Source organism: Rattus rattus, chromosome 4 (genome assembly GCF_011064425.1).
Source record: "Rattus rattus isolate New Zealand chromosome 4, Rrattus_CSIRO_v1, whole genome shotgun sequence".
Taxonomy (NCBI): domain Eukaryota; kingdom Metazoa; phylum Chordata; class Mammalia; order Rodentia; family Muridae; genus Rattus; species Rattus rattus.
Window position 1 is genome coordinate 137,553,527 of NC_046157.1, and position 26,820 is coordinate 137,580,346.

Sequence of the window (26,820 nt, forward strand, 5' to 3'; positions counted from 1 at the left end):
TCCTTAAGAGGCTGTGGGAGTGAGACCAATCAGCTGGCATAATGAAATAGTTCTCAGGTTTGCTTCTGGGCTTTGTCTATTCATCTTCTGGGAGTGTCATAGGAAGATGGGCATCTATTGCTGGCCACTTTGATGGCTTTCTCTGCAAAAGGAAAGTGCCCTCCTCAAAGCCAACTGCATCTGATGATGGATCAAAGTGGGTCCATTCAGACTCCTCTCTCCCACGACTCAGGACAACTCAGCAGGCTTCCCATTTTCGAAAGTCATTTTGAGGGGAAGCTCACCATACAGCCCCACCCCATACAATCTTATTTACTCCTCTTACTCTCTGCTGCTATGGGAAAGCATGGTTTAGATGTAGTCTGATCTGTAAGTCACTCCCCAGAGACTGTCTCTAAAAAGTCTCATCTGGGACAATCATTGAACAATCTCCTTGGAAAAGAAGCAAGGAAGAGTGAACCTAGCTCTGGGTGAGATGATAGGTGTCCTGGGTTGTCACACGTAGGCCAGTTCTTGAGGCAATTGTGAGCAGGTTTCTATGGATTGGAGTAAGGGAGGCTGTTGGGAACAATCTACAAAACGGACATGGGAGAAGAGTGAGGGGCGAGCAGACGGTTTAGGCAATCCCAACCAACGCTAAAGATCTAAGATAGGGAGCCACTGTCATAGGGTGGTATGGAGTTCTACTGTTGCAAAATGGAGGGGCAGCGAAGGATTCTCCACAATCAGCAAGTTGAGTAGCTAATTGTGCGAGGTAGGTTGGGAGGAGAGTAAAATGCGAAGGTTGAGGTTGATACCCAGGGATGGAGATGACAGAGTTGGAAAGCAAATACCTGTTTCATTCTGGGACTTCTGAGGCTAAGGAGCTAAAAGGAATCTAGTCAGAGATACCCAGCAGGGTACTGCAGTGCGGTGTGACATTCATGGTGAGACTCAAGTGGAAATACTTGCTGGAGAACTACACGTAGACGTTAATATTCCAATCAGTTTAAGACACAACTTAAGCCACATGAATGCGAGGCAGTTTCTGAAGAGTGGTATCATCAGAAGAGGAGCTGGAGAGAGCTGGAGAGGGGAGCCGAACGAAGCATGCAAGGAGTCATTAATCCCAGGAGGTGCTTTCTGTGTGCTCAAAGAATTGGATGCTATTGTTCACAAGAACAAAATTTGTTCAGAGAGGGTAAATTAGATCTTCTTTCTGCATATGCTACAGAATGAATAGTGGGTTTTTTGTTTTTTTTTTTTTTTTGTTTTTTTTTTCGGGGCTGGGGACCGAAGAATAGTGGGTTTTTATAGAGGACAGCACAAAACCAATCACTGAGGAGAATAGGGTTTATAGAAAAGAAAAATTTAGAATGAAGGAGCTTTTGATAACATCTCAGCACAACAAGACTGATTTTTTAAAAAGAAACATTTACTTCTATTACTATGACTATAATTGAATTGGAACCAAAGTAAAATTGACAGCATTTTGGCATTCTACGAGACAGGGACAATACTCCACTGCTTATTAGAAGCCAATTTTTGATTATCAGCAGAATGGTTGTTTATCAATAATATTACAATGGCTCTCTGCAGAAAAAATATTATTCTGGGTCACTATGACATAAAAGGAGGAGAGGGCAGAAGATAGGACACAAAGAAAGTTGTTATCAAGCTCAAGTTTTTAAATTACATCCTTGGAATCACTCAAAGAAGAGGTGCGATGCTTAAAACATCTCACTGGGTACTTAGTATCTTGAGAGATGTGAGTTGAAAATAAGAAATAAAAGGAGGCGGTAGAAAGGGGTTCACCCAAGGTCATGGCTCTGTGTTGCATGGTGTTCATCAGAAAGCTCCCTAGCCTTTCTTTTCAATGCCTTATGGGAAGCCATAAAATAAGTCATATTCAATTTGCCGTGGTTGGAAATGAAGACATTTTTATTTTTTTGTTCATTGAAGTTGAAAAAAAAAATAAGAACAAGCCTTGTATTTATAGCAGACCATGCGCTCAGATGAAAGGAAGAAAATATAATCAATTGAGCCCATTTGTGCTTTGTTCTCGGGGTCTATACTGAGTGGACTGTCGCCCTACGGAGTAAAAAGCCTCCAGCTTTTCACGGATGAATAACTTGTGGATGAGCGTCCCTGAACCTTCTTAGGCTTCCTGTGTCTGGATAATTTCATCCTCCAGAGAGCCAAACAGCTGGGTCATCAATCAATTGCACATCATTTTTATTAGCAGGCTACCACAAATATTTGCAATATAGGCTATCTCTCTGGCTGACTTGCCTGCAATAAGTTATATTCTTTCTGGGCTCTGGGAAAGGAATCCAAGGCTTTGTCTGTGTCAGGCAAATGCTCTACCATTGAGCTACACCCCCAATCTCCTGCAGTGTGAGGGCAGTCCGCCAAGTACCTTTACAATTGGTTTGGTTATGAAGTTTTATATACATACATCATACATGCATACTTACATATAATTTAAAACAAATAAACATGTTTAATTCCTTTTATAAGACCTGATCAGTGTCCGTCTTACTTATTTACTGAATGCTGTAACCAAATACCCCAATCAGAAATAGCTTAAAGGTGGGAGGGTTTATTTTAGTTCACAACTTAAGAAGGGTTACAGTCCACCGTGGCGGGGAGGCATGTTAACAGTCATATTGTTTCCTCAGCCAGAAAAGGGAGATTAGTCAGGAGGTGGGGCTAGGCTATCAAACTTCAAGACACCCCTTTCCAGTTGACTTACTTCCTGTGGTGGGATGTCACTTCCAAAAACTTCCCCAGTCTTCCGAAACAGCATGATGCATTACCAACTGTGTGGGCCAAGCATTCCCCACATGAGGACAGTGGGAAACACTTCACCTTCAAACCCTGACAAGAGCTTAAACTGAACTTGCACAAGAAATCATTGGCAGCTAAAAGTATTATTGAGATTTTGCTTTTGATAGAAGCAAAATCACAGAAGAATGAGACCCTGGAAACATCCCTGGCAGAACTATTCCAACCCTTTATAGTCATAAATTCCCCCTGCCTCAGGAGTCGCGCCTCACAGTAGCTCTTCACTGTCAATCATCGGGTAGGCTGCTGGAGAGAATATGAGATGGCCTACTTCCTGTTCCGGGACCATTTTAGAGTCAGAGAAAAGTGTGAGGTCTGGAAAGTTCTGTGCAGTATTTGAACCACTGCTCTTTAGACAGTCTATAAGTAAGTCAGACTTGAAAATGTGATTTATTTTCTTGTGTTTCCAGTTTGATGTCTGTTCCTCATTAGCTGATGGCCACAAATAAAGAATGTAGAATGTTCGATTCTTTTCTAAATTACTGCCATTGATCTATTTCAGGATCAAAAAGATGCCAGGCAAACACTCACGAAGATGCATCTGTGTTAGACATTTCATCAATTGCCCAGCAGGTCTGGGCAAGCTATTGGTTGGGAAAGAATATAGAATTCCTTCCTTAACTTTCCCAAGTGAAAAGATCTCAGACCTAAAACTCTTGAACAGCCAATCAGAAGGTCAGAAATAAAATCCTGCCCATCTGTTAGCCCTTGGCCACTTGGTCTGGCTACCTTCCATTTTCATCTGCTTAGTTATCAGTTATTCCCTCATATAACTCAAGGGAAAGAATAATTTTCCCCCTTGTTGATAATAAAACTAGTGTTCTGGGAAATATTTATATATTTTAATTACAACTTTGAATCAGGTTTGTAAACTAAGACAAATGAACAAACAAACAAACAAAACCCCCTATGTATCAGATGTAAAACTTAGCAAATTCCCATTTCATTTAATTGTCTTCTTGGGTGATGTAATAACTCCCTTTGTCTAGAAGTTTTTGCATTGATATTTAACCAAAACCATAGGTGAATGAAGCTGTGTTAAAACTTATGACTACTAGTTTGAATATGAGATCTCTAATGGGCTGGAGGGTCTAGTATTGTATAAATAGCACTTATTATATGAATACTTATTGTGTTTAGATTTGAGTATGTGATTTGTTTTAAGTTATTGTTGTGGTTAAAGTTAATTGTCAACAGAATCTAGAGTCACATGGGAAATGGGCGTCTGGGCATGGCTGTAGCAGGTAATTTGGACTTGAAAAGACCCATTAATTGTAGGTAGGGCCGCTCTGCCTGAGCAGGGAATCCTGGGCTGGGTAATATGGATAAAGCAACCTGACCACCAACACGTGGCTCCTAATCCTGGATGAATTGTTTGTGACCAGCTCCCTCAAGTTCCTGCTGCTGTTAGCCCCTCACTAGGAGAAACTGTAACCTAGACCTGAGAGCCAAAATAAACACTGCCCTTAGTAGGGCTGCTACTGTCAGGGTCGAGAAGCTGAGAGGGGAAGTGCAGATATATTAGAAGCAGTCACCTAGCAGGAGAAAGGTTCGTGTTCTTGGGAGCTTCTGGCTTTCAGGCAGGGTGGGTCACCTCAAGTGTTGCTGAGTTTCATGAACGCTTGTGTGGGTGGAGAACAGGAGATGGGCTGAAGGGAAGCAGAGGCTGAAGAGCCCTGTGTTTGCTGCATTCACTGGGTCCTTTCTGTGGCTTCAGATATGTGTGTCTAATGACACTTGAAATCCGGATGACAGTCAATTTGATGAGAACAAGGGGCTGCGATTTTGTTCAAATGAGCCTTGATGTAGTTTCAAAGCTGGAAGATCTAAAAAAGTTGGAAGGACTGAAGTTGGTTTTACTATCTCAGTTCCATTTTCCTCCTTGATCTCCATCATAGTGCTGGCCATGATTTTACTGCCTTCATTTCATTCTCTTTTGTTTTTGCTTGCCCTTTTACATGTTCATATTGCTTGTTTACTTAAGTAATGTTATGTTCCTCCACAAGAACAAAGACTATTGATGCACCCTCTTATGTCTGTGGTGGTGACTACCATCATCTCTATGTATGCAGACAAAATACTGAACAAATAAATTACTTTGGTATGGGTCTGTGTCATTCCATTTTGGGGCCCTTTTTTTTAAAAGCTATGTTCCCCACTAGCTCGTGGACTCATCAGTGATTTAATACTTGCCTTGATGACTTTCGATACTCAGCAGAGGACACATTTGGAAACAGCGAGTGACTATTGAATCATCTTAATAATCTCTTACTTTGGAAGCTGTACGGCTTTGCCCACTGTCCTCACTTTACTCCAGAAAAGCAGGTATAGTTAGGTGAATGAATGCAGGGAATGAGTAGTGACTTCTGCCACCCCAACTCAGGGCGTCATGTGATACATTTCTGCCTCCCTCCATTTTATTAGCACTAGTTAGATGACTATATATTCTAGTGGAGGCTGACTTAAATTAAAAACAGTTCTATTTTTAATGAGTGAATTTTTCCATTATCTGTTTTAAGTGGGTTATAAAGACCATGATCTAAGGACCTTCTGTAAATGGTATTGCCTTCTTTCTCTTCCTCCTCCTCTCCTTCACTTACTTATTTATTCATTTATTTATTTACTTGAAATTTAGATGATGGTTCATACCTACAGTCCAGATTCTCAATGGGCCAAGGCAAAAGGATTTCAAGAATAAAAAAAAGTTCCAGTTTTTAGAATCAGGGAAATTGTTTTCTAAGAACTGGGTAAGTAACAAAAGAATTGTCCTAACACAGAATTAAACTTGAGCCTAGTGTCTGCAGTTTCCCACAAGGCCTCATTGTCTTATGAGGTTAACCTTGTGAATGGAAAACACTCATTCCCAGGCCCATAAACCAGATGAGTTACTACTGTCTTCCACTGTAGCGCTTTCCCTGCTAGACATGCTTATGTTTATGAATGGCCGTGTAACACAGCTGTAGCACACAGATTGGAATCCTAAGTCCATTGATGAGGTTATGAAGCTGCTTTTACTCTCTCACTTTAAATGAGATAGGAAAGTCAAGAGAATCACAGAAATGTAGAGCATGGTATTCTGGGACTACTGCGCGTCCACCAGCAACCACATGCTTACAGCCTTATTAAGAAAAGCAAACTCTGTTAAACATGGCATTCAAAGTTATTGTGACCTAAGAAAGTCCTGGCTCACATAGCATGTTACAAAAATTAGCTAAAACAAAAATAGATGTAGAAACACAAATTCTTGTGTTTCAATGAATTAACTTTAAAATCTTCTATTGGCTATGAATTGATTTGATCATAGAAAGTATACATTTGTGTGTTCATATCTTCCATCTACTTTTAGCATTTATAGCATTTCAGTCCAAAACTCCATTTTAGAAAATATGCCGAACAGCACAGCAAAGGAATGTGCCCATTCAAAAAAATTATAATGAATATTTGAGTACTGAATGAAGTAAAAAAAATGACTGGTACTTTAATTCCTTTGTCAAGACACATGAAAGAAAATTCATCAAAGATGATCATCTACCAGGCTTGGTTTCCAAATGTTGCTAGTTGCATAACTGAATTAAATCAGCATTGTTTAATAATTATTTTTTGGGGGGTTGGGGATTTAGCTCAGTGGTAGAGTGCTTGCCTAGCAAGTGCAAGGCCCTGGGTTCGGTCCCCAGCTCTGAAAAAAAAATTATTATTTGTGCTGGGAGGTGGCTCAGTTGGCAAAGTCCTTACCATGCAAACATGAGGGCCTGGGAGCAATCTCAGAATCCACATAAAACATTGGGCAAAGGGTCTGGAGAGATGGCTCAGCCATAAAGAGCACTGACTGCTCTGCTAGAGGACCTGGGTTGAATTCCCAGCATCCACATGGCGGCTCACAACTCTATAATTCCAAGATCTGACCGACACCCTCACACAGACATCCATACAGGCCAAGCACCAACGCACATAAAATCAATAAAATAATGAGCAAGACTGGGCACAGAGGTACACATCTCTATAATCTCAGTGCTGGAGAGGCAGAGGCAGGTGGATCTCTCAAGCTCGCTGGAAAACCTGTTTAGCTGACTCAGTGAGCGCTGTATCAATGAGCTATTCTGTCTCTAAAAGGTGGAGAGTGATTGAGGGCGATGGTAGACGTGGACTTCTGCCCTCCGTATGTATATGTACACACATAGGCACACACTCGCACACACACACACACACACACACACTCAGACACTCATGCACACACACTCCAACACACTCACACACACAACTCACACACTCATGCACACACACACTCACAGAGACACACAGACACACACAGACTTACAAAACACACTCATACACACACATCCAGACACTCATGCACACACACTCCAACACACTCACACACACAACTCACACACTCATGCACACGCACACTCACAGAGACACCCAGACTCACACACAGACTTCCAAACATGCTCATACACACTCACACACACACCCAGACACTCATGCACACACACTCCAACACACTCACACACACAACTCACACACTCATGCACACACACACTCACAGAGACACACAGACTCTCACACAGACTTCCAAAAACACTCATACACACTCACACTCACACACACCCAGACACTCATGCACACACACTCCAACACACTCACACACACGCTCACACAGAGACTCACACAGACTTACATATACACTCATACACACTCACACACACAACTCACACACCCTCATGCACACACACACAGACACACACAGACTCACAGACACACTCACACATACTCACACACACATACTCACATTTAGTGATGCCCCCACATGCACTAACAGAAGCACATGTATACTCATGAGAACATGTGGTATACTCATGTATGCTCAAGCACACATATAATTTTTACATGATATCCCATGATTCATATTTTGGTTGGAAGAAATGAGAAAGCGATGGGGATCAGATGTGCTTGTGTAGCTGGAAGGAGGAACAAAACATCATGGAATCCTGAACAGAGTAGAACTAAGTTCCTGAGACATCCAGGTGTCAAGGAAGAGTCCTGAGCCTGGAAGCCCTCCTCATGCCGTAAGATATCTCCTGCCTCACACATAGATCTGTGTCCTCATTCATCCATCGCTGCTCTTCTGTCAAACAGTCTATGCTTATTCTCAGCCCCTGATTTCTGAGGCTACATGGCCTTCAGGCAGAAATTTTATATTGTTTTATTAAATGGCTCCTGGGAAGAATCTTATTGTTGACAAAGCCTTAGCCCCTTGTCATGCTGCCTAGATACATAAACCTAAGTTCAAAACACCACTTAAAAAATGGTTGAGGTGTCCACCTTTAATCACAGCACTCAGTAGGTAGAGACAGGTGGAACTCTGTGACAGGCCAGCATTATTTACATGTGGAGTTCCAGGCCACCCAGACCTACACAGTGAGACCCTACCTAAACAACAACAACAACAACAACAACAACAACAACAACAACAAAAAGTCACTTACATCGTGGTCTCCTTAGAAAATGAGTAGGCCAAGAGACAAGACCAATTCAAGACTCAATACCTGTAGTAATTACTCTTGGGTTGCCAAACTCGCCTTAATAAGTAAAATCAAGGCCGGACAAAGCCACCAGAGTCTCTATGGGCTTTGTGAGCTTCTGGGAAAATGAACAAAAACCTAATTTCTCCTAGAAAGACCCAGAGAAGAAGCCACTACAAAACACTCAGTAGTATGGCCGTGGTATCTCAGCTCTCATTAACCACTGGGTCATCTTTACCTGGCCGATCAAGAAGCTATGAATGAATGAGTCCCGGACCCTGGGTAACTTTTCTCTTTCACACCTTCTGGAATTGATGTCCAGTATCATCTGATTACTGCACTGCAACTTGTCCTTGTGAATTGGATGCCTCTTAAGGAGTGACTCATCCACTTAACCCAATGGGCATTCCAGGAAATTGTTCCTGTTTATTGCCATTTTCAAATGATGGAGAAGCACAGAATAATGAGAGAGAAATGATTATTTTTACTATCTGATCCCAAGTGTTAAAGAACCATCCCATTCTTAGAGGCTACCCTGGCATTTGCAGATTTAATGCGGTGCTGAAGATGCAAACTGTCCACATAACTGCTCTTGAATTTCATTAAAATTAATCGGAAGTCCCTTTTAATGTCTTAGAAAATTGCTTCAAGTGGCAAAAATCAGAAAATCTACCCATGGGGCACATTCAGCTAATTGCAATTCACTTCCCAACTAGTCATTCTTCAGCAGCATGCTGCAACTTCATAAAACTCAAACAACTCTGGGTGACCAAATGCCAGACAAATCAGTCATTCACCTAAGCGCAAAGGCGTTTAAACAATGCTTCATTTCTTCAATATTTTGCTTGAACATACACTGTGTGAATATGCGATAACCATGAAAGCCAGAAGGGGGCATCAGAGCCTTTGAAACTGGAATCACAGACTGTGAGTCTCCTTGTGGGTGCTGAGAATTGAACCTAAGTCCCCTGGAAAAGCACCCATGCTTTTAGGTGAAGAGCCATCTCTCTAGGCCCTCTTCAATATTTTCTAACCCTACAGAATGGTGGTGTCAATTGAGTTCAGATGTGTACTTCTCTGTGTACTGAACAACTTTATGTTCTCTCCAAGTCGATACTGTGGGACAGAGAAGTGAGGATAAAGACAGCAAGAAGAGGACAGAGTGATGGGCTATGTGTCTGTATGTGCACACCACTTAGGACAGACAAAACACAATGGGTAAAATTTAGGTGTAGAAGCAAAGCCATCCCCTAACATTTAGCAGTCAAATAACCCTAAAGAAACTGTCACATAATAAAATAGGAAAGAAGGAAGATCAAACGATGTTTTCCTGAGGGCTACATGGGGCCCCAGGTAGAAATTGAGATTTCTAGACATGTGAGCTTGCTGGAGATTGTAGTTTGTAAAGAGGAAGCGATCGGGACAAGACATCGTGAAGAGGACAGCCTATGTGTTCAGCAGAAGATAAAGGTTTTAATCACATGGCTTGGTGGCGGTTTCTCCTAATCTACAACATGAATTAGGATGTCATTTTCATCTTGTAATTATGATGGCGACAGTCAAGTTTGGGACTAGAGAGTCATATATGTCCTCTTCTCAAGAATCTCTCCAAATTTTCCTGATAAATTGGAAGATGTGAAATATTTATCATACTAGAGTAGGTGGCGGATAGGATCTTTGTCTAAATAAAATGTTCAAGGATTGCTTGTTTTGTTTTAAAGTACAAATTGCTAATATTTATGGGAAATGTTTAATTAAGATATTCTCCTTTAAGGCAGACATATAACAGTGTTACTGAGACTCCATAATTTCAGTGGCAAGTAGTAACACTGGAAAGAAGAAAAGTACCTGAGTGGTAGTAGTTACCATTATGTCTTTAAGTTTGTACTTTTAAGAGTCTTTACTTCCACTGGCAGAAGCTGCTTGGGGCTGTGGTTGGGAGTCATTCTCATATGCTCATCGCTCATCGTCAGATGCAAGTGAAATGCAAGAGAAGCAACCTTTGCACTTACTCCTCCTCAGACTTTCAATTCAATGGGAGTCTTAATCTCTCTATCCCTGACCGAAGACCCTCTGGTTGCAAATGACCTCTCTGCTCCTTTGACACCTCCTTGCCAAGTGTCCATGAGAGCTCCAGATTGCTTCATGGCCTTGACATCTTTTTCCTCTTTACCCTGCCTCTTTTTGCCTAACCTGCTAATCCCCCAGTCACCGATAGCTTCATTGCTCATTGACATCTTACCCCAAGGTTTAAGACCGAATCTGTCTTAATGACCATTCTTCTTTCCCATACCAGTCAGCTGAATGCTGCAAGAGACCAAGAAAAACCCTAATATTTGTCACATTTTGCCATGAGAACCATCTTCCCAAATGTTTTCTGAGTATGAATTCATTCTATCCTCAGGAACCATGAAGGATATTTCTGTCCATTTTGTAAGAAAGAGGATGGTCTCATAGGGGTTAATGACATTTCTTAAATCATTGTATCAGGTCAAAGACATCATCCACGATCGACATCTTGATATTTTAAGAGGAAAAAGACAATGCTGCAAATCTAATTGCCAGAGTGCTGTCAGTTGACAGATACATCCTGATCTCAGGCATGGTAAGGGCACAAAAAGTTTTTCTGGGAATCCATGAGCTATGACAAGGGAAAGACACACAGATCAAACCTAGACAATTGGGATTCAGAGAATAATGGCAATAATTATGTTATTCTGCCTCATAAAAAGTATTCAGGCACACAGCGTAGTACACTATCAATTCATACATTTTCTGAGTTCTTACTGATGCTTTGAAATCTGTCTGCTCTCTCATTTCTTCTCTCCAGTCTTGCCTGCAACAGATACTCAAAAGCTTTTCTCCCTTCTCTAGATGCCCTACTTAGCACATGACTCCTTTCCTTTTGACCTTCAGTAAGAGTTGAGGTTGTACATTATCATCTTTCTCGGCTGCTTCTTCCCTGTCCTCCATGCCCACAGCACCTTTTCTTCTTTCCTGTTTGAGGAGGCAAGCGGTCTGCCCTTCTCTTAGGTCTTGGCTCCTTTTTCTTTTTTCTTACCCATCTGCTTCTCACTTCTGAAAATCTTAGTCACCCTTTCCAGATGCTCAACCTTCTCTATTGGGCTCCCTACCTCAGCTGGATGATGAACACTCAATCTCTAGCCTCTACTCCACTTGTTCTCCCTCTTGGTATCCAGGTTTTATAGGAAAAGGTTCAGGTATTGCTGTCATTTCCTGATTTTCCATCCCTGTCTTTACTCACCACAGTTCCACAGATGCTGATATGAGATTGCTCCTAATATTCTCGCCAGTAACCTATCTTCTTAGGTCCACTAGAAACTTCTTTCCATTCATTTTATTGGCACCCTTTACTGAATCTGTCTTATTCTGTTGTCTTATTTCTACTAGGTGAATATTTTTCTCATCTTGCACCTAGTCCAACCAAGATAGCAGGAATCTGGTCCTTTTGCTAGGTTCCAGCAGATCTATGCCTGTGTTCACTGGCTTCATTAAAATGCCCACTTTTCTGGAAGGATATCTAAAAGATTAGGTTCCTTGAATTCCAGGAAGCAAGACCACTATCTCATTCTCACACCCACTGGGGCAAAAGGAAGCAAATATTTCTTGCCCGATTTAAAGACAGAAACCGAAGTTCACTCAGTTCAGTAGAGAGAAGAAGGAAAAACTCAAAGCCTCTCTGGACTCCTTCAGAGCACATCCTAATGTTATCTCTGGAGGAGGCTGGCTTTCTGAGCCTTCAGTAAACCTCTCTTTAAGCCCCCCAGGTAACCATGGATACTGTCAAGCTGGCACAAAAGCCTTCAGTTAACGGAGAGTACAGGGTTTTTTAGGATGCTGGAGGCCTTTTAGGAAAGATGTGGGAATGGAGGTCCTTCACCTGAGATCCCTTAGTAGAGAATGTTTCTATGTGGGCACCAACTTTCAGGATAGCCATTGAGAAGTGACTGGGTGAAAGGGAAAGCAGAAGAACATCCAACCAAGCTGCTCCCCCTTTTTGGAGAGCAGGGATTCGGGGGGGGATCAGTTGGGAAAAAATAAGGACACCCCCAACAGCCCAGGTTAAAAACAAAAGTACTACCTACTTCAGATCAACAGTAACAAGTTCCTAGTCTACCATACTTTCTCTGCCATTCATCTACCTGGGGCCTCAGTGCAGTAGGAGGAATTCACACTCTGGCTGCAGTTGGGAATTTGCACCTTTTTTTTCTTCTCCAGACCCTAAGGTCTCACGTGCTCCTCCCCTCTCACCCTTTGAAACTCAGATGAAGTACTGGTGAGAAACCAGGTCGGCTCCCTCCCACCATCCCCCAGACAGGCGTCAGACAGGTGAGCCCCAACTTTACAGCACTTTAACTCTCTAGGTCGTTGGGTCCTGGAAACTCGGCTACAAAAAAGACTGCCCGCAGAAAGGGGAGTGGGCGTGGGCCGGGGTCAGGGAGGGGGGGGTCTGCAGCCAGCGCCCTATTTTTCTAACTCCAAACCTCTGCGGGGGAGGGCAAAGAGAGCTCTGGAGACTGGGACGGGGACTTGGGGGCGAGAGGCAGCAGCAGTTTGCAGGTCCGTTGACGTAGCCGAACACTCCCACTGCTTAAGAAGAGACACGCTGCTTCCAGGACGCGGAAGCTGGGGACAGTCACCTGCCTTGGGAACAGCCGGAGTGCGTCCTCTCCGCGCACTCGAGGGATCGCGGGTAGGGCAGTTAACTGCGGAGCGGCGCCCTTCAGACCCACAGAAGAGGCGTGGAACAAAGAGGTGAGTGGCACCCTGACCCTGAGGCTCTTCCCTGGGAGGACGAAGCAGCAGCATGAGCAGGTGCCCGGCCCAAACTCGGCCAGCACCGGACTCTCAACGGGGCGCACAAGGGAACTCCTGAGTTAGGAAGCCCACCTTTCTGAAACAGCTCTGAAACGGGGAGCCTTTATGAAGAGTCTCCAGCTACATTATCACAAACCGGAGAATCCCAGGACCCAAAACCCCAGAATCCCAGGACACGCCAACTTCAGAACCTCGGACAGCACCCCTCACTTGGTCTTCTAAAAACTTGTCTATCAAAGTTGCAATTCTTGAACAAAGATAACCTTTGGGTGTGACTTTGATATTTCATCTTAATACATCCTTTCTAGTAAAGTAAATGAGAAAATGATGCAAAACTAAACATATTTTGAGTGACCTGCTATTCCAAACATGGCCCTTAATGACTAGGTTCTGAAACACTTCCTTGGCAGTGTCTCCAATTGTCCCCCTACTGATAAGGAGAGAAAGAGCCTGTCTTCTGGTGTTGTAATTACAAATTCTGATGAGGAAGTGAGCAGTGTGCGTGTCCCTCCAGTTTTTATTTCTTTGTGCTGAATTGCTTTAGATACTTGGAGAGTAATCAGATGACCTTTTAGTGGGGGTGGGGGACGAACATATTTTTATAATAGCAAAGGTGTAATTTTTGATTGAACTTTTTGAAGAGGCAGCATAAAGACTAGTGACATGTGGTTGTTCAGATAATTTTATTATAATAGACAATGTGAGCTAGAAAAGTCAAAGGAGAGACAAACCTTGAGATTCATTGCAAGCAGAGAGAATTTAAAAACATTATCTTTATTAAGGCCATATCAGGATCACATAACATTTAGGATTGCAAACTATCTATTAGTTTTACTTTGTCCTGCAGTCTCAAAATACATGTATCCACAAACCAAGCATCAACAGTGTGTTTATTTCTGTTATAATGTTTTATAAGCCTAACATCTTTTAAAAATTAAAAGGTACTACAAAACAAGAAGGCATACAAACAAGGACAAAAAGCATTAAGTTCCTAACTGTAGTGTACTTTTGTGTTAAGATGGCAGGACTTCAATTTTCACACAGTACTCTTTTAAGCTACAGCCCAGTAAACAGTCAGTCCACTTATCATCCCACCAGGAATACATCTTGGGACGTCTTCTTAGCCTTGCTATCTCGGTTGTGCACAACCTGGATCGGGAATGGGTTGAGAGAACGAGGCTTGTGACGCAGGAAGGATATTCTCTTCCTAGTTAGTAATGTGGTGTGTTTCTTCTCCTGGGACTGAGATTCTCAGGGGGACACTAATTTCTCTTACTGAGTGAAAGACGAGCCTGGACTGATGTGTTTCCATGTGTACAGTTGCAGGACCATGGCTGATCCTGGGAACAGAAGCAGGAACCACTGCCCCCTGAGTCTCACCTGCCTCCTGCTCATTGTGGGAATGTGCTATGTGTCTCCTGTTTTCTGTCACAGTCAGACAGACCTGCTGACTCTTAACCAAGCTGATCCTCAGTGCTGGGAGTCCTCATCAATGCTCCTCCTGGAGATGCGGAAGCCTCGTGTTTCTAACACTGTCTCTGGCTTTTGGGATTTTATGATCTATCTGAAGTCATCTGAGAACTTGAAGCATGGTGCCCTGTTTTGGGATCTGGCCCAACTCTTCTGGGACATCTATGTAGACTGTGTCCTCTCTAGGAACCATGGCTTAGGAAGAAGGGAATTGGCTGGAGAAGAACAGAAAGTCTCAAAAGTGCTGCCCAGGCATTTGGGGATTAAACAAGGTGCATAGTCCTGACCTGATGAATCTATCGAGTGTGAATGTGCTGATGTGTGAGGAAGAGGGAAGGTGCCCTAGGGGAGGCCAATATCTCACACAGTCCTTTAAATGCGTGGATGTCAAGAGGGCTCAATAACAGAATAGTTGTTAACATAGTGTATTCGCTCTAGAACTTCACATGAAAATGGAAGGTCATTAGGAAGAGAAAGGAAGAGAGAGAAGGAAAAAATAAGGAAGAAAGAAAGAAAGAGAGAAAGAAAGAAAGAGAGAAAGAAAGAAAGAAGGAGAGAAATAAAGAAGGAAGGAAGGAAAGAGGCCCAATGTAAAAATTGCAATGTAAAGGTCTAAAGCTTGCCCTAAAATTAAGATAATTTTTATTGTTAACTTGAGTGTAACTTTGTGTTTCCTTGGTGTGGGATTAATAAGTCATGAATAGGAGCTGGAATGGGAGTAATGTTTGCAGCACTGGAATTCTTGTCCCCTTTAAAGTGAAAACAAGACATTGCTTTCAGGCAAATGAAGGAGTATCTTGAGAAATATTTAATGGATGATGTCAAGAGCAAAAATATCAACTAACCTATATTTATATTTTGTTGTTGTTTGAATGAATCATAAATAAGCAATTAACTTCTAGTAAGTTATTAATTTTTAATAAGTTGAATAATGACTTTTTTCTCTGCAGTGAATGCTATATAGTAATTAAAATCTAGTCTTCTCTAGAGGTCCAGCAGAAATGTTCCATATATAAGATTAGCGTGTGAGGAAAGTAAGCTCCTGCAAGTTATGAGAGACACCCAAGCCTTGGTCATACAGTTTTCCTTCTGTCCTGGGTGTTCTTTCCATCAGTAAGTTTCCAAATCTAGTAGCAAGGGCCATTTAGGTGCAGTTAGAATTATTTATGCACTGGTGGAAAAATCAAGGCATAACTAATCTGTACTAGTGATTATTTAATCGTGAGCATTGTTATATGTCTTTATAATGGTTCAATTGAAAAAAATAACAATAACAGTTCCACAGAGAAGATTTTTCAGAGCACTCCTAAAATACATAGTTTACCTTAACCTCAGCACCTAAAAATCCTTCATAATTTGCTGAGCCAAGAGACAGGATATTTCTCTACTATCATTTATATAAGTAGGCATAACAATAACATCAGCATTGACCAATCAGGATCATATATTTTCTTCATCTGAAGGGGGTGTAAGGCTTCATTCAGTCCCATCAGAGGTAGCAGTTTTGTGTTTTTAAATCCGGCGTTCACTTTCCACAATTATGAGAAATGTCTCCAGAATAAATGAAGGAATTATTGTGTTCAGCTGAACATGAAAAGAAATACGCCTCCAAAACTTCTGAAAGTCACTCTCTGCTCTTCACCAGAGAGTTGAGATGGTCTCAGCTGCTCTGTAAACTTTAGGAGAAGTTGGTTTGGAAAGAGCTCAGTAGCAGAAGCTAACATTTCCCTTTATTAAAGTTATTTTAATGTTTTACATAAGCAACTGTTTGAAGATCAGGAAATGAGATTTTCATTTGGTTGGTTTAATCACAGTGAGATAGGGTCTTGGGTCAAGAAGATGCATGTTGGGAAGTTAAATAGTTACAGGAACACTGTGGTTTCCTTTCAAGAAGCCTCATTTAGTCTCAAGTGCTTCAGGCTGGCTCTGGATGTACCAGGGTGGATCCTCAAGTTAGTTTTGCTTTTGTTCCTGGGGATGGAGTGCTATGAAGTTGGAAGGAAGGTGAGGCTGAAGAGGTGTTCGTCCTCATAGTTCTCAGGAAAATCATAGCATAGGGCAAACAGATATAGCTAAAATTACTGCATACGTAATATGCAAAAGGGCTCTTGTTCCTATGACTTTAAAATAAATTACTTTAAAGCCACTTATGAAATCTTCCTATGAATCATACTTTGCTAAAATATGTGACCCATGAGATGCTGTATGTAGTTTATCACATTTTTAAATATCGCGTCAACAAATATGAAAACAGGAGACATCAAATCAATATGGAACCCCAGGAGAGTTAATTTGTGTAAGTTCTTACTCTTTTCATCAGGAAAGGGAGGCTATGGGAAGAATTTGATAGATCACAAAGTCTCTTCTCGTTCTTCGTTTGTATGAATGTTCTGAGACTCTTTGAAAGGCCCTAACTCTGGAGACACTGGGAAAGCTTTTCCCCAAGGACAGGTGGCTGAGCTGAATGATGACCAGGACACCATGACTGTTTATAATAAGGAGGGACAGTAATAAGGAGGGAGAGAAGAAGTCAAACATGGGAGCTCTAAAAATTCTAAGTGTTGCAGATGACGTCATGAGAAAAGAGTCTAAAGGTTACTTTTGATCTAGAAAGACACTGACTAGTAACCAAATCCTGATGCCTTTCTTAGGAAGCTTTAAATATGATCTATATATCCATGTTTAACCTTAAATACTGATAGGGTTCTGGAAAGAGGAGGTCAGGAGTTTGAGAAGATATAAATGGGAAGATGAAGAGAGGAGGAAGAGAGATGGGAGATGGGAAGAGAAGAGAGAGATTAATTGGTTGGTTGGATGATTGGTTGGTTGGATGGTTGGTTGGTTGGATGGTTGGTTGGTTGGATGGTTGGTTGGTTGGATGGTTGGTTGGTTAGTTGGTTGGTTAGTTGGTTGGTTGGTTGATTTAGGGCAGTGCACTGTTAACCCCTAAAGAGGAAATAGCAGAGTTCACTCATAAAGTACTAAAGACCTCTTTGAAAATAAAAAGATTTTGTGGCCCAACATCATCTGTGTAAAAGTGATGCCCTCTTCCTACAGCAAGTTTTGCTTTGTCATTAAGGACAGGGGGCAAAAATCTGCATTCCTGAAGCTGACAGTTTATATGTTCTAGAAATATTGTGAGTTTGGAGTTTTATTGTAATGAGCAAAGTTAAAATTTAGGTTTATAATCTGATGACATTTGTGATAAGTGTCTAACAATGTTTATAGTTCTTATTTTTTAGACAGAAAACACTGCTTGCCCCATACAAACAGATCCTTCAGTGCTTGATTTTCCTCTTTGCTGAAGAAGTTTTCTAAGCCACATACTCTGCGAGCATCTGTTTGAAACTCAATTGTCAGGAAGTGTCATGAAGTGCAGCCGATGCTGTGGTACAAGACTCTTCATTCCAATATTTTTTACCAAAAATATAGTGATTATTCATATCTCTACAACAGAGTAATAATTAAACAATATTATTCATTAAAAATGTGGAAATAATCCATATGACCACAGTAGGGTAAGAGTGAAACAAGTCACAGTATGTGTGGAATGAGGCCAGCACTGCCTCTGGAAGGTTATGTTCTTGGTGGCTTAAAATGTTTGCTTTAGGTTTCTATATTAAACATGATAAAATGACTCTCTCTAAAACTTAAAGATCACATCCTGTTTTGATTTACAAATATTATAAAGAATAATAATTTGTTCTACATAGTTTACATAAGTAAAATTCACAAGACAGAAAATACCCTAAACACAAGTTTGCATGTATGTTCTAACTATGTATAGAATTGTGATGGTGGCACAGCGAAAACGTCAATTCTTCCTTTTAAGCAGAACAGCAAACCTAAATGTAATGCAGAGACCTTATGAAGCTTCCTCTCTCTATTTTCAGGTGCATATTCTCAGCTCCTTAGAACCATTTACTTAAAGAAGAAGGAATTGATTGGAGATTTGACAAGCATGCAATTGCAAAAGTGGGGCCCTGGGTTCACTGGAAAAGAGAAGCTGCAAATGAAGAGAAATCGAAGCTAATTTCAGAGTTAACTCAAGCCTTGGAATAAAAAAAAAGAATATTTTCCTATCAATGATTTATGTATTTTAAGCGCTGTAAATGTCCAAGGATGTCAAATTTTTTAAGAATCCTATTTTCAGCATCTTGATTGTTAGCTGGTCTGTTCACATGGTAATTACTGATTGACCACCCCTCTATCTACAGGAGCTAAAGAATTTGCTGGGCTGAGGGATTTGTCTCTTTACAGTATGATAATTTGCCGAGGAAGGGCTGGCAATGCTAATGAGCTAGAAGGCCACACATTTAGCATAAGCTACACAAATCACAAGCCATTAACTGCTGCATTGTTTATGAAACTGGAGTGGAAGGACTATACGCATGAGCGGGACTGCTGATGGTCTGCGATTCTCAACCTTGTCTGGGAGAATAGTTCTGAATATGGAATGAAGGAAAAAACCCACAGGGGAATAAAACATTCATCTAATGAAAACAAAATTAATAAAAGCTTTGGCTCCCAACTGATGTTATTGGATTCTCTTTATTTAAATCTTTAATATTAGCATGAACCATATCCAAACTCCAATAAGGTAGCATAATTATCTTTCAATTATGTATTTGCTGTTTGATTAAATATTAAAGCTCTATAAGTGGTTATACTTTGCACTGAGAAGCAAAATAAAATGGAAGTGAACAAGATACAAGAAAAACCTGTCCATATTTCTTTCCCTGAAAAACTGGTCAGCCTGCATGAGCCTTGTCCAAGCAGAGCCCAGACAATCGATGCATGTGAGATGTAGTCATGGCACTATCTTTACCTCAAATTAGTCCCACATTTGAAATCCTTCTCTTAAAGCACATGCTTGACAGAGACTTTGAATTTAGATATATTAGGAATTAGCCTCAAGAAAAGTTTCTCTGTAGTTTGGGGCCATCTTCAAACTGGAAAACTTGTCTAAAGGGAATCAGAAGATGCAGTCTCATTGGGGATTTGCTGGAACCTAGCAATGAGGGGTGGAACCCTGAAAAGGGTTGGTGGAGGAGGTGAAGGAGACAACAGCCTTGAGCTTTGATTGACTGGGGAATGAGACTGTTAACAAGCTAGCACTCAGACTACTTTTCTCTACAGAATCATTTTGAATAGATTATTATGTCTTATAAACCACCAAAGGGACACAACTCTTCTTCTGTTCCTCCCCTATCACTGTACTCCATATAGGAGCTAAAAGTTTTCATTTTTCCATAAAGGGTCAGGACATGAATTTACTGGTGCTGTGGGCTGCCCTGTGCCTGTTGCCATAATGACATCTGTCCAGGTAGACCAGGAGAAAGCTAAGCAAGATTTGGGCGCAGGGTTCGAATGCAGCATGAAGGGCTAGCTTAAGGACTGTGAAAGCCATTTGCCCTCTTTGTGCCTTTAGAAGCTAAAGACTCCTTAGGTTTGTTATGAGAATTAAATATATAAATGCACATAAGATGCTTAGAAATCAAGTGTGCTAATGACAAAAAGATGTTAGATAGTATCCTGGATATCAGTATCAACGTCAATGATAACTATTCAACCCAAGGGAAAAGGATCCATGTAAGTGTTTTGGTAAAACTCATCCAGCATGGGGTTTTTAGAAAGAGACACGTTTTAAAAACATGGTTGAGCTACTTGTTGATTTAGATATGATTGTAAGGAAAGGTACAGAGACATTGATGTACAATACAGGTTGTCCAATTTCCCTCAAAATGACTATCTTTCATACTACTACAACATCCCAACTAGAAAATCAACACTGGCATGATCCAGATTTTAAACAAATTTCACATGCATTCAAATGTGTGTGTGTGTGTTGTGGTTTTAAAAAAAACCCATTGTTTAACAGAAGCATCAGATAGAAAACTGATAGAGTGGATTATCTCACTGATAAATGGATATTAGCCCAAAAGCTTGGAATACCTAAGACAAAAATGTGGATGCTTCATTCCTTCTTAGACGGGAGGACAAAATACTCATGGGAGGAAATACAGGGACAAAGAGTAGAGCAGGGACTGAAGAAAAGGTCATCCAGAGACTGCCCTACCTGGGGATCCATCCCATATGCAGCTACTAAACCCAGTTACTATTGCTGATGCCAAGAAGTGCTTGCTGACAGGAGCCAGATATGGGTGTCTCCTGAGAGACTCTGCCAGAGCTCTACTTATACCAATGAGGATGGTTGTAGCTAACCATTTGACTGAATAAGGGGTACCCAAGGAGGAGTTAGGGAAAAGACTGAAGTAACTGAAGGGGTTTGCAACACCATAGGAAGAACAACAATATCAAACAATCAAACCCCACTAGAGCTCCCAGGGACTGATCTACCAACCAATGAGTACACATGGAGGGACCCATGACTTCCACCACATATGTGGCAGAGAATAGCATTGTCCAGCATCAATGGGAGGAAAAGCCCTTGGTCCTGTGCAGGCTTGTTTCCCCAATGAAGGGTAATGCCAGGGCGTTGAGGTGGGAATCATGGGAGCATCTTCACAGAAGCAGGGGGAGGGGGAGGAGGTCTGGGAGAGGGAGTAAAGGGAATAACATTTGAAATGTAAATACATAAAATATCCAAGAAAAATAAAATTATTTAAAAACCTGGATTATCAATTCAGTATTACAAATGACACTTGTAGGCTGTTGTTTATGTTCATATAGATCACACAATTGAATAATAGCAACAATACACAGAGAGTAGCTCACTGATCGAAACTCAACCACCAGGATCCTGCTTGCTACCATGTGCTCTCTTTTACCCCCTCTGCCTTTCTTTGCCCTCAAAGTTTTACCTTATACAGAAGAACCAAGATAGCGGAGTAGGGAAGTTAAAGAAAATACCCAAAACATAAGTTCATACCCTTCATAGCAACCATTTAGAGATACGATGAAGGCTTTCTTCTTTCTAATTCAGATTCTGAATAAAGGTTTTGCCATCACACCAAGGGGCCCTTGAGTCTGGATTCCTTTTCACTCCAAGCTGGGCAAGGTGACTTGATCCACAAGGGCAGAGAAGGCCCTGCACACTTGCTCAGCTCTACCATATAGCTCCACGTCCACCAAAGGCTGCGGACCTGAAACCAGCAGGAGAGAGAAGGCTTTTAGGAAAATACTATCTTGGGTTCTGAAGACCTATGTGGCTACAGCTCTGGCTCACAGAGAAGATTGAGATCCCATCTTCAATTCATTCCTGAGGATTCTGCCCCTTTCCTCAACAGAGAAGATGGCCAGTACTTAACTTACTTGCTGTGTCCTACAGTTCCATCCCAGCTGCTGGAATGAATCTGTGGAACTGAAAACCATACTCCAGAGGGCTGTCATAGAAATGCCATTATATCATAATGCCCTGGAGACTGTTGAAACCCAGCACAAGAGTGGGTCTCCAGCCCATGAATCTGCATCTGAATATCCAGTTGACTCTGGAGCTGCCCACTGGGGAGAATACGGCTATTCTGAGACCACCTCCCTGCAGCTAACAGTAGAAACCCCATCAGAAAGCCATGGCTAGTCAAAATGCAGAGGGTACAGTTGTCAGGAGCCCAGCCTAATGTGTCCATGGTATAGTACAACCCTTATACCTAAGGTTCAAGGAACATCAAGGAAAAGAAAGGTTGTAAGAGACAGAGGACCAGGACATTCACCGTGCGATAGTGCCTTCTCTCTATGGTAGGTAAGTTGCATCCTTATCTCAACAGTGTGGATGCCTTGTTTAATACCTGAACAGTAACAGCACCAGCTAAAATGCCAGTGTGATGGGGGAAATCTCATGGGGCTCCGCCCCTCGGTGAAGAGCTTCAAGCCGTTAATGGCCACTGACTGCGTGAGGGAGAATCAGTCTTCCACAGGAATGAGCCACCTAACAGGTTATCAAATACTAAGTGGTCAATCCTAAAATCATGCATTACATGGACTTAGTGGGTTGTGTTTATACATTTGTTCATGTCATATATAATAGCATCAATAATTAAAGAAAAAGAGGCCGTGACTCTGAGAGAGATCAGGGGGTCGAGGTGGATATGGTCAGAGAGATGAGACGAGCTAATTTAATTTTTAAAAAGGCTTTCGTGTTCCCTGACGATCTGTTGTAATAGAAATTGTGCTGTAAACACAGAACTTAGCAGCTGTTGTTTAAATTTTTGATGTTTATAATCCTTAAAAGAAGAGCTTTTGTTTTTAAGAAATCTGTTCTTATTTACCTTTAAACATCCCCTAACATGTTGAAGAAGTAAAGACACATTATGTGTCGATAACTTTTAAAAATAAAATATCCTAAACTGTTAAGAAGGATTATCTGGGGGTTGGGGATTTAGCTCAGTGGTAAAGGCCCTGGGTTGGTCTCCAGCTCAAAAAAAAAAAAAAAAAAAAAAAAGGATTATCTGTAAGAAACAGTGTGAGTGGTGGCCATGCTAATGAGCTCACTTTCAGAAAAGGTCCTGTACTTGGCATTTTAATTTACAGTCAACACGTAACATGACAAGGGAACAGAGGGAAGACTCAGAAAACCCTTCTGATAGTGGCGTGGCTATAATGCAGCCATATCTGCACTGTGGGACACAAGATGTTCTCTACAGAATGGCTAAAACATTTAACTTGAAATGATATTTATCAGCTAGTTGACATATTTAGTTGTCTGCGTATATGTGTGTGCACGCATGTGTGGGTATGTAATGCACTCAGCACACGTGGAGGTCAGAAGACAAGTCATAGGACTCAGTTCTCTCCTTCTATCATCTAGGTTCCAGGGATGGAGTTCAGGTCATAAGTCTAGGTGGCAAGCTTGTTGACTTGATGAACTAACTCTCCCCCCCCCCCCAACCCCGAATAAAAACTTTAAGTACAGTGATTAAAAAACAGGACATCAATATCTATTTCATACATAAGAGTTTTTCTTCTTCTTGTTCTTGTAAGCTTCTTCAAAAATGTTTTAAAAATAGCTAAAAATGGGGTTGGGGATTTAGCTCAGTGGTAGAGTGCTTGCCTAGCAAGCACAAGGCCCTGAGTTCGGTCCCCAGCTCCGAAAAAAAGAAAAAAGAAAAGAAAAAAATAGCTAAAAATATGACCCAAGAATCTAGTCCTCTCCTTGATCTATATTTATAACATATATACACACACACACTACACATTACACACAGTCACACAATGTACACATGCATTCCCACACAAGCACACATGTATGCACATACACATACATACAATTATGTACACACATTTATGCATACACACACACACACACACACACACACACACACACACATAGACCAAATAACTGTCCTTAGGTAACGTGTGTGTGTGTGTGTGTGTGTGTGTGTGTGTGTGTGTGTTGAAGTAATATAGCATATAAATTAGAAACTGATAGTCCAGAGGAAATCACAATACCAAAACTATTTATTTAAATATAATTTAAACCAGAAATGTGCTAGAAGGCTATCAGAATGGTAACTGTAGAGACTAGAAACTATTGAACCATCTGGTCTATGATTAGTCTTCTGGAATAAATACTGAGATACTGAGCCTCAGTCCTTCTGACAGCGTTCAAGCCAACCAAGTGGCTAAACACTCCATTTCAGTATGGTTGTATTCTATACTCCTCTTTAACGTATTTGCTTTCACCAAGTGGCTTTGGGGCTATAATAGTTTTGGCTGGTAGTGCTCCTTTTCTTTGAGCATTTTGAATGCACCAGATGGTTTCTCTCTAGCTTGAGAAATGTGTTTATGGTGTTATGAGGGTCACTTTCGCCAGGTTCATAGTTTTCCTTTGGATTTGACTCCTGGTGATTTGATTATAATGTGCCTTGTCCTGTGGTGGGCTCCTTTGAGCTCTTCTAGTTGGTTGTGGCACTCTGTTGTCTTTCCGATCTTTTCAGTACTTGATGTTTGGAACCATTGTATCTTTGCATATACTTTCTGGCCCTCTATTCTTCATCTAGAATGAAGGCAACAATAGAGTGGTCTGCTCTGTGGCATCAGTGGTCTGCTTGACTGCATCCCACATCTCTCTTGGGCTTTCTCAGCTCTTCACTTTCTTCATCCGACTAACTTTAGGGGCTCTGTCTTTGACCTTACTGATTCTTTGTTCAGCTTGATTTTGTTTTCATCGGATGCTTCCACTGAAAATTTTCTTTTCTTTTCTAATTTTGAAATTTCTGTTTAATTCAACACACTTTGCTCTTTATTAACATTCTCATTTTTTCATTCACCGATCGCCTGACCTCATCGACCATCTTATTGGCGATTTACAAACATCTTAAGTTGTTTCAGGTTATCTTACAAAGCGATGGGTTTCATTAGGAATCTTTACATATGTGGCACTAAACTTTGTTGCTCTTCATTCCCCTTCTCTGCTTCCTTTCCTCGGCCACCCTCCACTACCTCCCCCTCCCACTGGCTGGTCCCCTTTCCTGCCTCAGATAGCGCCCCCTACACCTTCTCATATGTGTTCTATTATCTGGTGATCATTTTGAATTCTCTGTCAGGTGATTTATATATTTCTCCTTTTTAGGGTCCATTTCTGGAGTTCTGTCTTGTTGCTTTGACTGGACCACGTTTCTCACCTTCTTCTTCCCCATGCTAATAACTACACAGCCAAAAAACAACAACAACACAAACCAAAACAAAACAATCACAACTTCTACTCTTCATTCAGTCTCACACAAGCTCTTTCTGCATTCTCATGGAAAATCCCCAGTAACAGGTTCATATTATGTGTCAGGAACTTCTCAAAGTTTCTTATTAGTCTGAGCTTCGGTTTTTGTTGTTAGAAACCCTTGGCTATGTAAAATGTAAAGATAATTCCTTTCGATCTTGCACAGCAGATTTCTTTTTTAAAGTCCCTACCACTGTCCCTACCACTACCACCACCAACAAAAGTAGTGCTCACACCTTCCATTGAAAGGGTCTTAGCAGTTGGACTACTGAGACTATAATTGGAAACATGATATTTTGGTACTTCAAATTGTTTTAAAAATTAGATAATTCTAATTGCACATTATGTATTATTATGTCATTTGAATTTAGAAATACTCTCGACTTTTATGATTTCCCTTCCAATGATACAACGATGCTTGTATAAACACATAGGAATAAATTTATATGAGAGATCTTGATAATATCTCTTAAATATGCACCAATTCTTTATCATTACCTATTCAACGGGATCTTAGAAGAGTTAGTATGGAACTGTACATGGTTAAAGTTACTTATTCAACCAGATCTTAGAAGAGTTACAGTGTTGAACTTCACATAGTTACACAGTCGAACAGATTTCTTTCAGAGCAAGAATGTGGGATTGGTGTTTTATTCAGCCTCACTGGTTTGTGCTGGGTGTGAGGAGGGAGCAGCCTTGGCACGTGCTATCACGCTGCCTTGCTGCATCTTCACTTTCCAGCCACACCCTCCTGCTCCAGCCGCACAGCTTCCGTCCCCCCTGTGCACAACTGAGGCAGACAGTGGCAAGTGGAGGGCAAAGCAGATGAGCGAGAGGAAGGATTTACCACATGAGTGTGGGGAATTCCACTCTCAAATGGAAAGAAATAACAAATGAGATAATAAAGCCAGAGGTTATGTAGTTTTTTCCTTTGATCATAAGAAAAGAATATTAAACACTTCTTCAAATCTAATTTGTCTTTTGAAAGTTTTAATCTAATTCATTTGCTACTAACTTTCAACATTCAGAATTTAAAGAGGTTTGGGTCTCTCTCTCTCTCTCTCTCTCTCTCTCTCTCTCTCTCTCTCTCTCTCTTTCCCTCTCCCTCTATCTGTCTCTGTCTCTCCCTCCCTCTCTTCCTCCCTCCTCCCCTCTCTTTCAATTAAACTCCCATGGTCTCTGGAAATCTCATTATCTTAGATATTGATACTGAAGGATTCTGTTCAGTTAATATATAAATAGTGTCCACAAAATGATCACTACATTTTCTGTTTCAACGACCTTAAGCTTCAAAGTAATATAAAGGTCATCTTCAATTACAAAATGTGGTAGTTTCTTAACAAAACTGTCATCTACAAAGGCGACCAACTTCTCGGCTAATTGCCATACTAGATGAATTTAGTGACGCTCTATCTTGGCAAATTTTAGACTATTGCATTCCAGTAGTAGGTATTTCTAACTTTTAATAACAATTCTGTTTTTAAAAGA

At 41.1% G+C, this 26,820-nt stretch overlaps 2 protein-coding genes across 2 annotated transcripts in view; one reads left to right on the forward strand and one right to left on the reverse strand.

The window, feature by feature from the left end:
* The first annotated feature begins 14,517 nt into the window (after positions 1-14,517).
* Positions 14,518-18,690, forward strand: Fam237a (family with sequence similarity 237 member A). Its single transcript, XM_032899560.1, has 2 exons — positions 14,518-14,929; positions 18,551-18,690. Exons 1-2 carry the CDS (start codon positions 14,518-14,520, stop codon positions 18,688-18,690), a joined length of 552 nt encoding a protein of 183 aa, XP_032755451.1.
* Positions 18,691-21,659: 2,969 nt separating this feature from the next.
* Positions 21,660-26,820, reverse strand: part of Dytn (dystrotelin) — a 60,822-nt gene continuing 55,661 nt past the window's right edge. Inside the window, exon 14 of the mRNA XM_032899561.1 lies at positions 21,660-21,763. Coding sequence (XP_032755452.1) covers positions 21,660-21,763 — 104 coding nt within the window. The remainder of the gene's footprint in view (positions 21,764-26,820) is intronic.

Coding starts and splice junctions, on each gene's coding strand:
- Fam237a (XM_032899560.1), top strand. CDS start 14,518: ATGGCTGATCCTGGGAACAGAAGCAGGAACCACTGCCCCCTGAGTCTC. Junction 14,930..18,550: donor GCATTTGGGGATTAAACAAG/GTGCATAGTCCT, acceptor CTCTATTTTCAG/GTGCATATTCTCAGCTCCTT.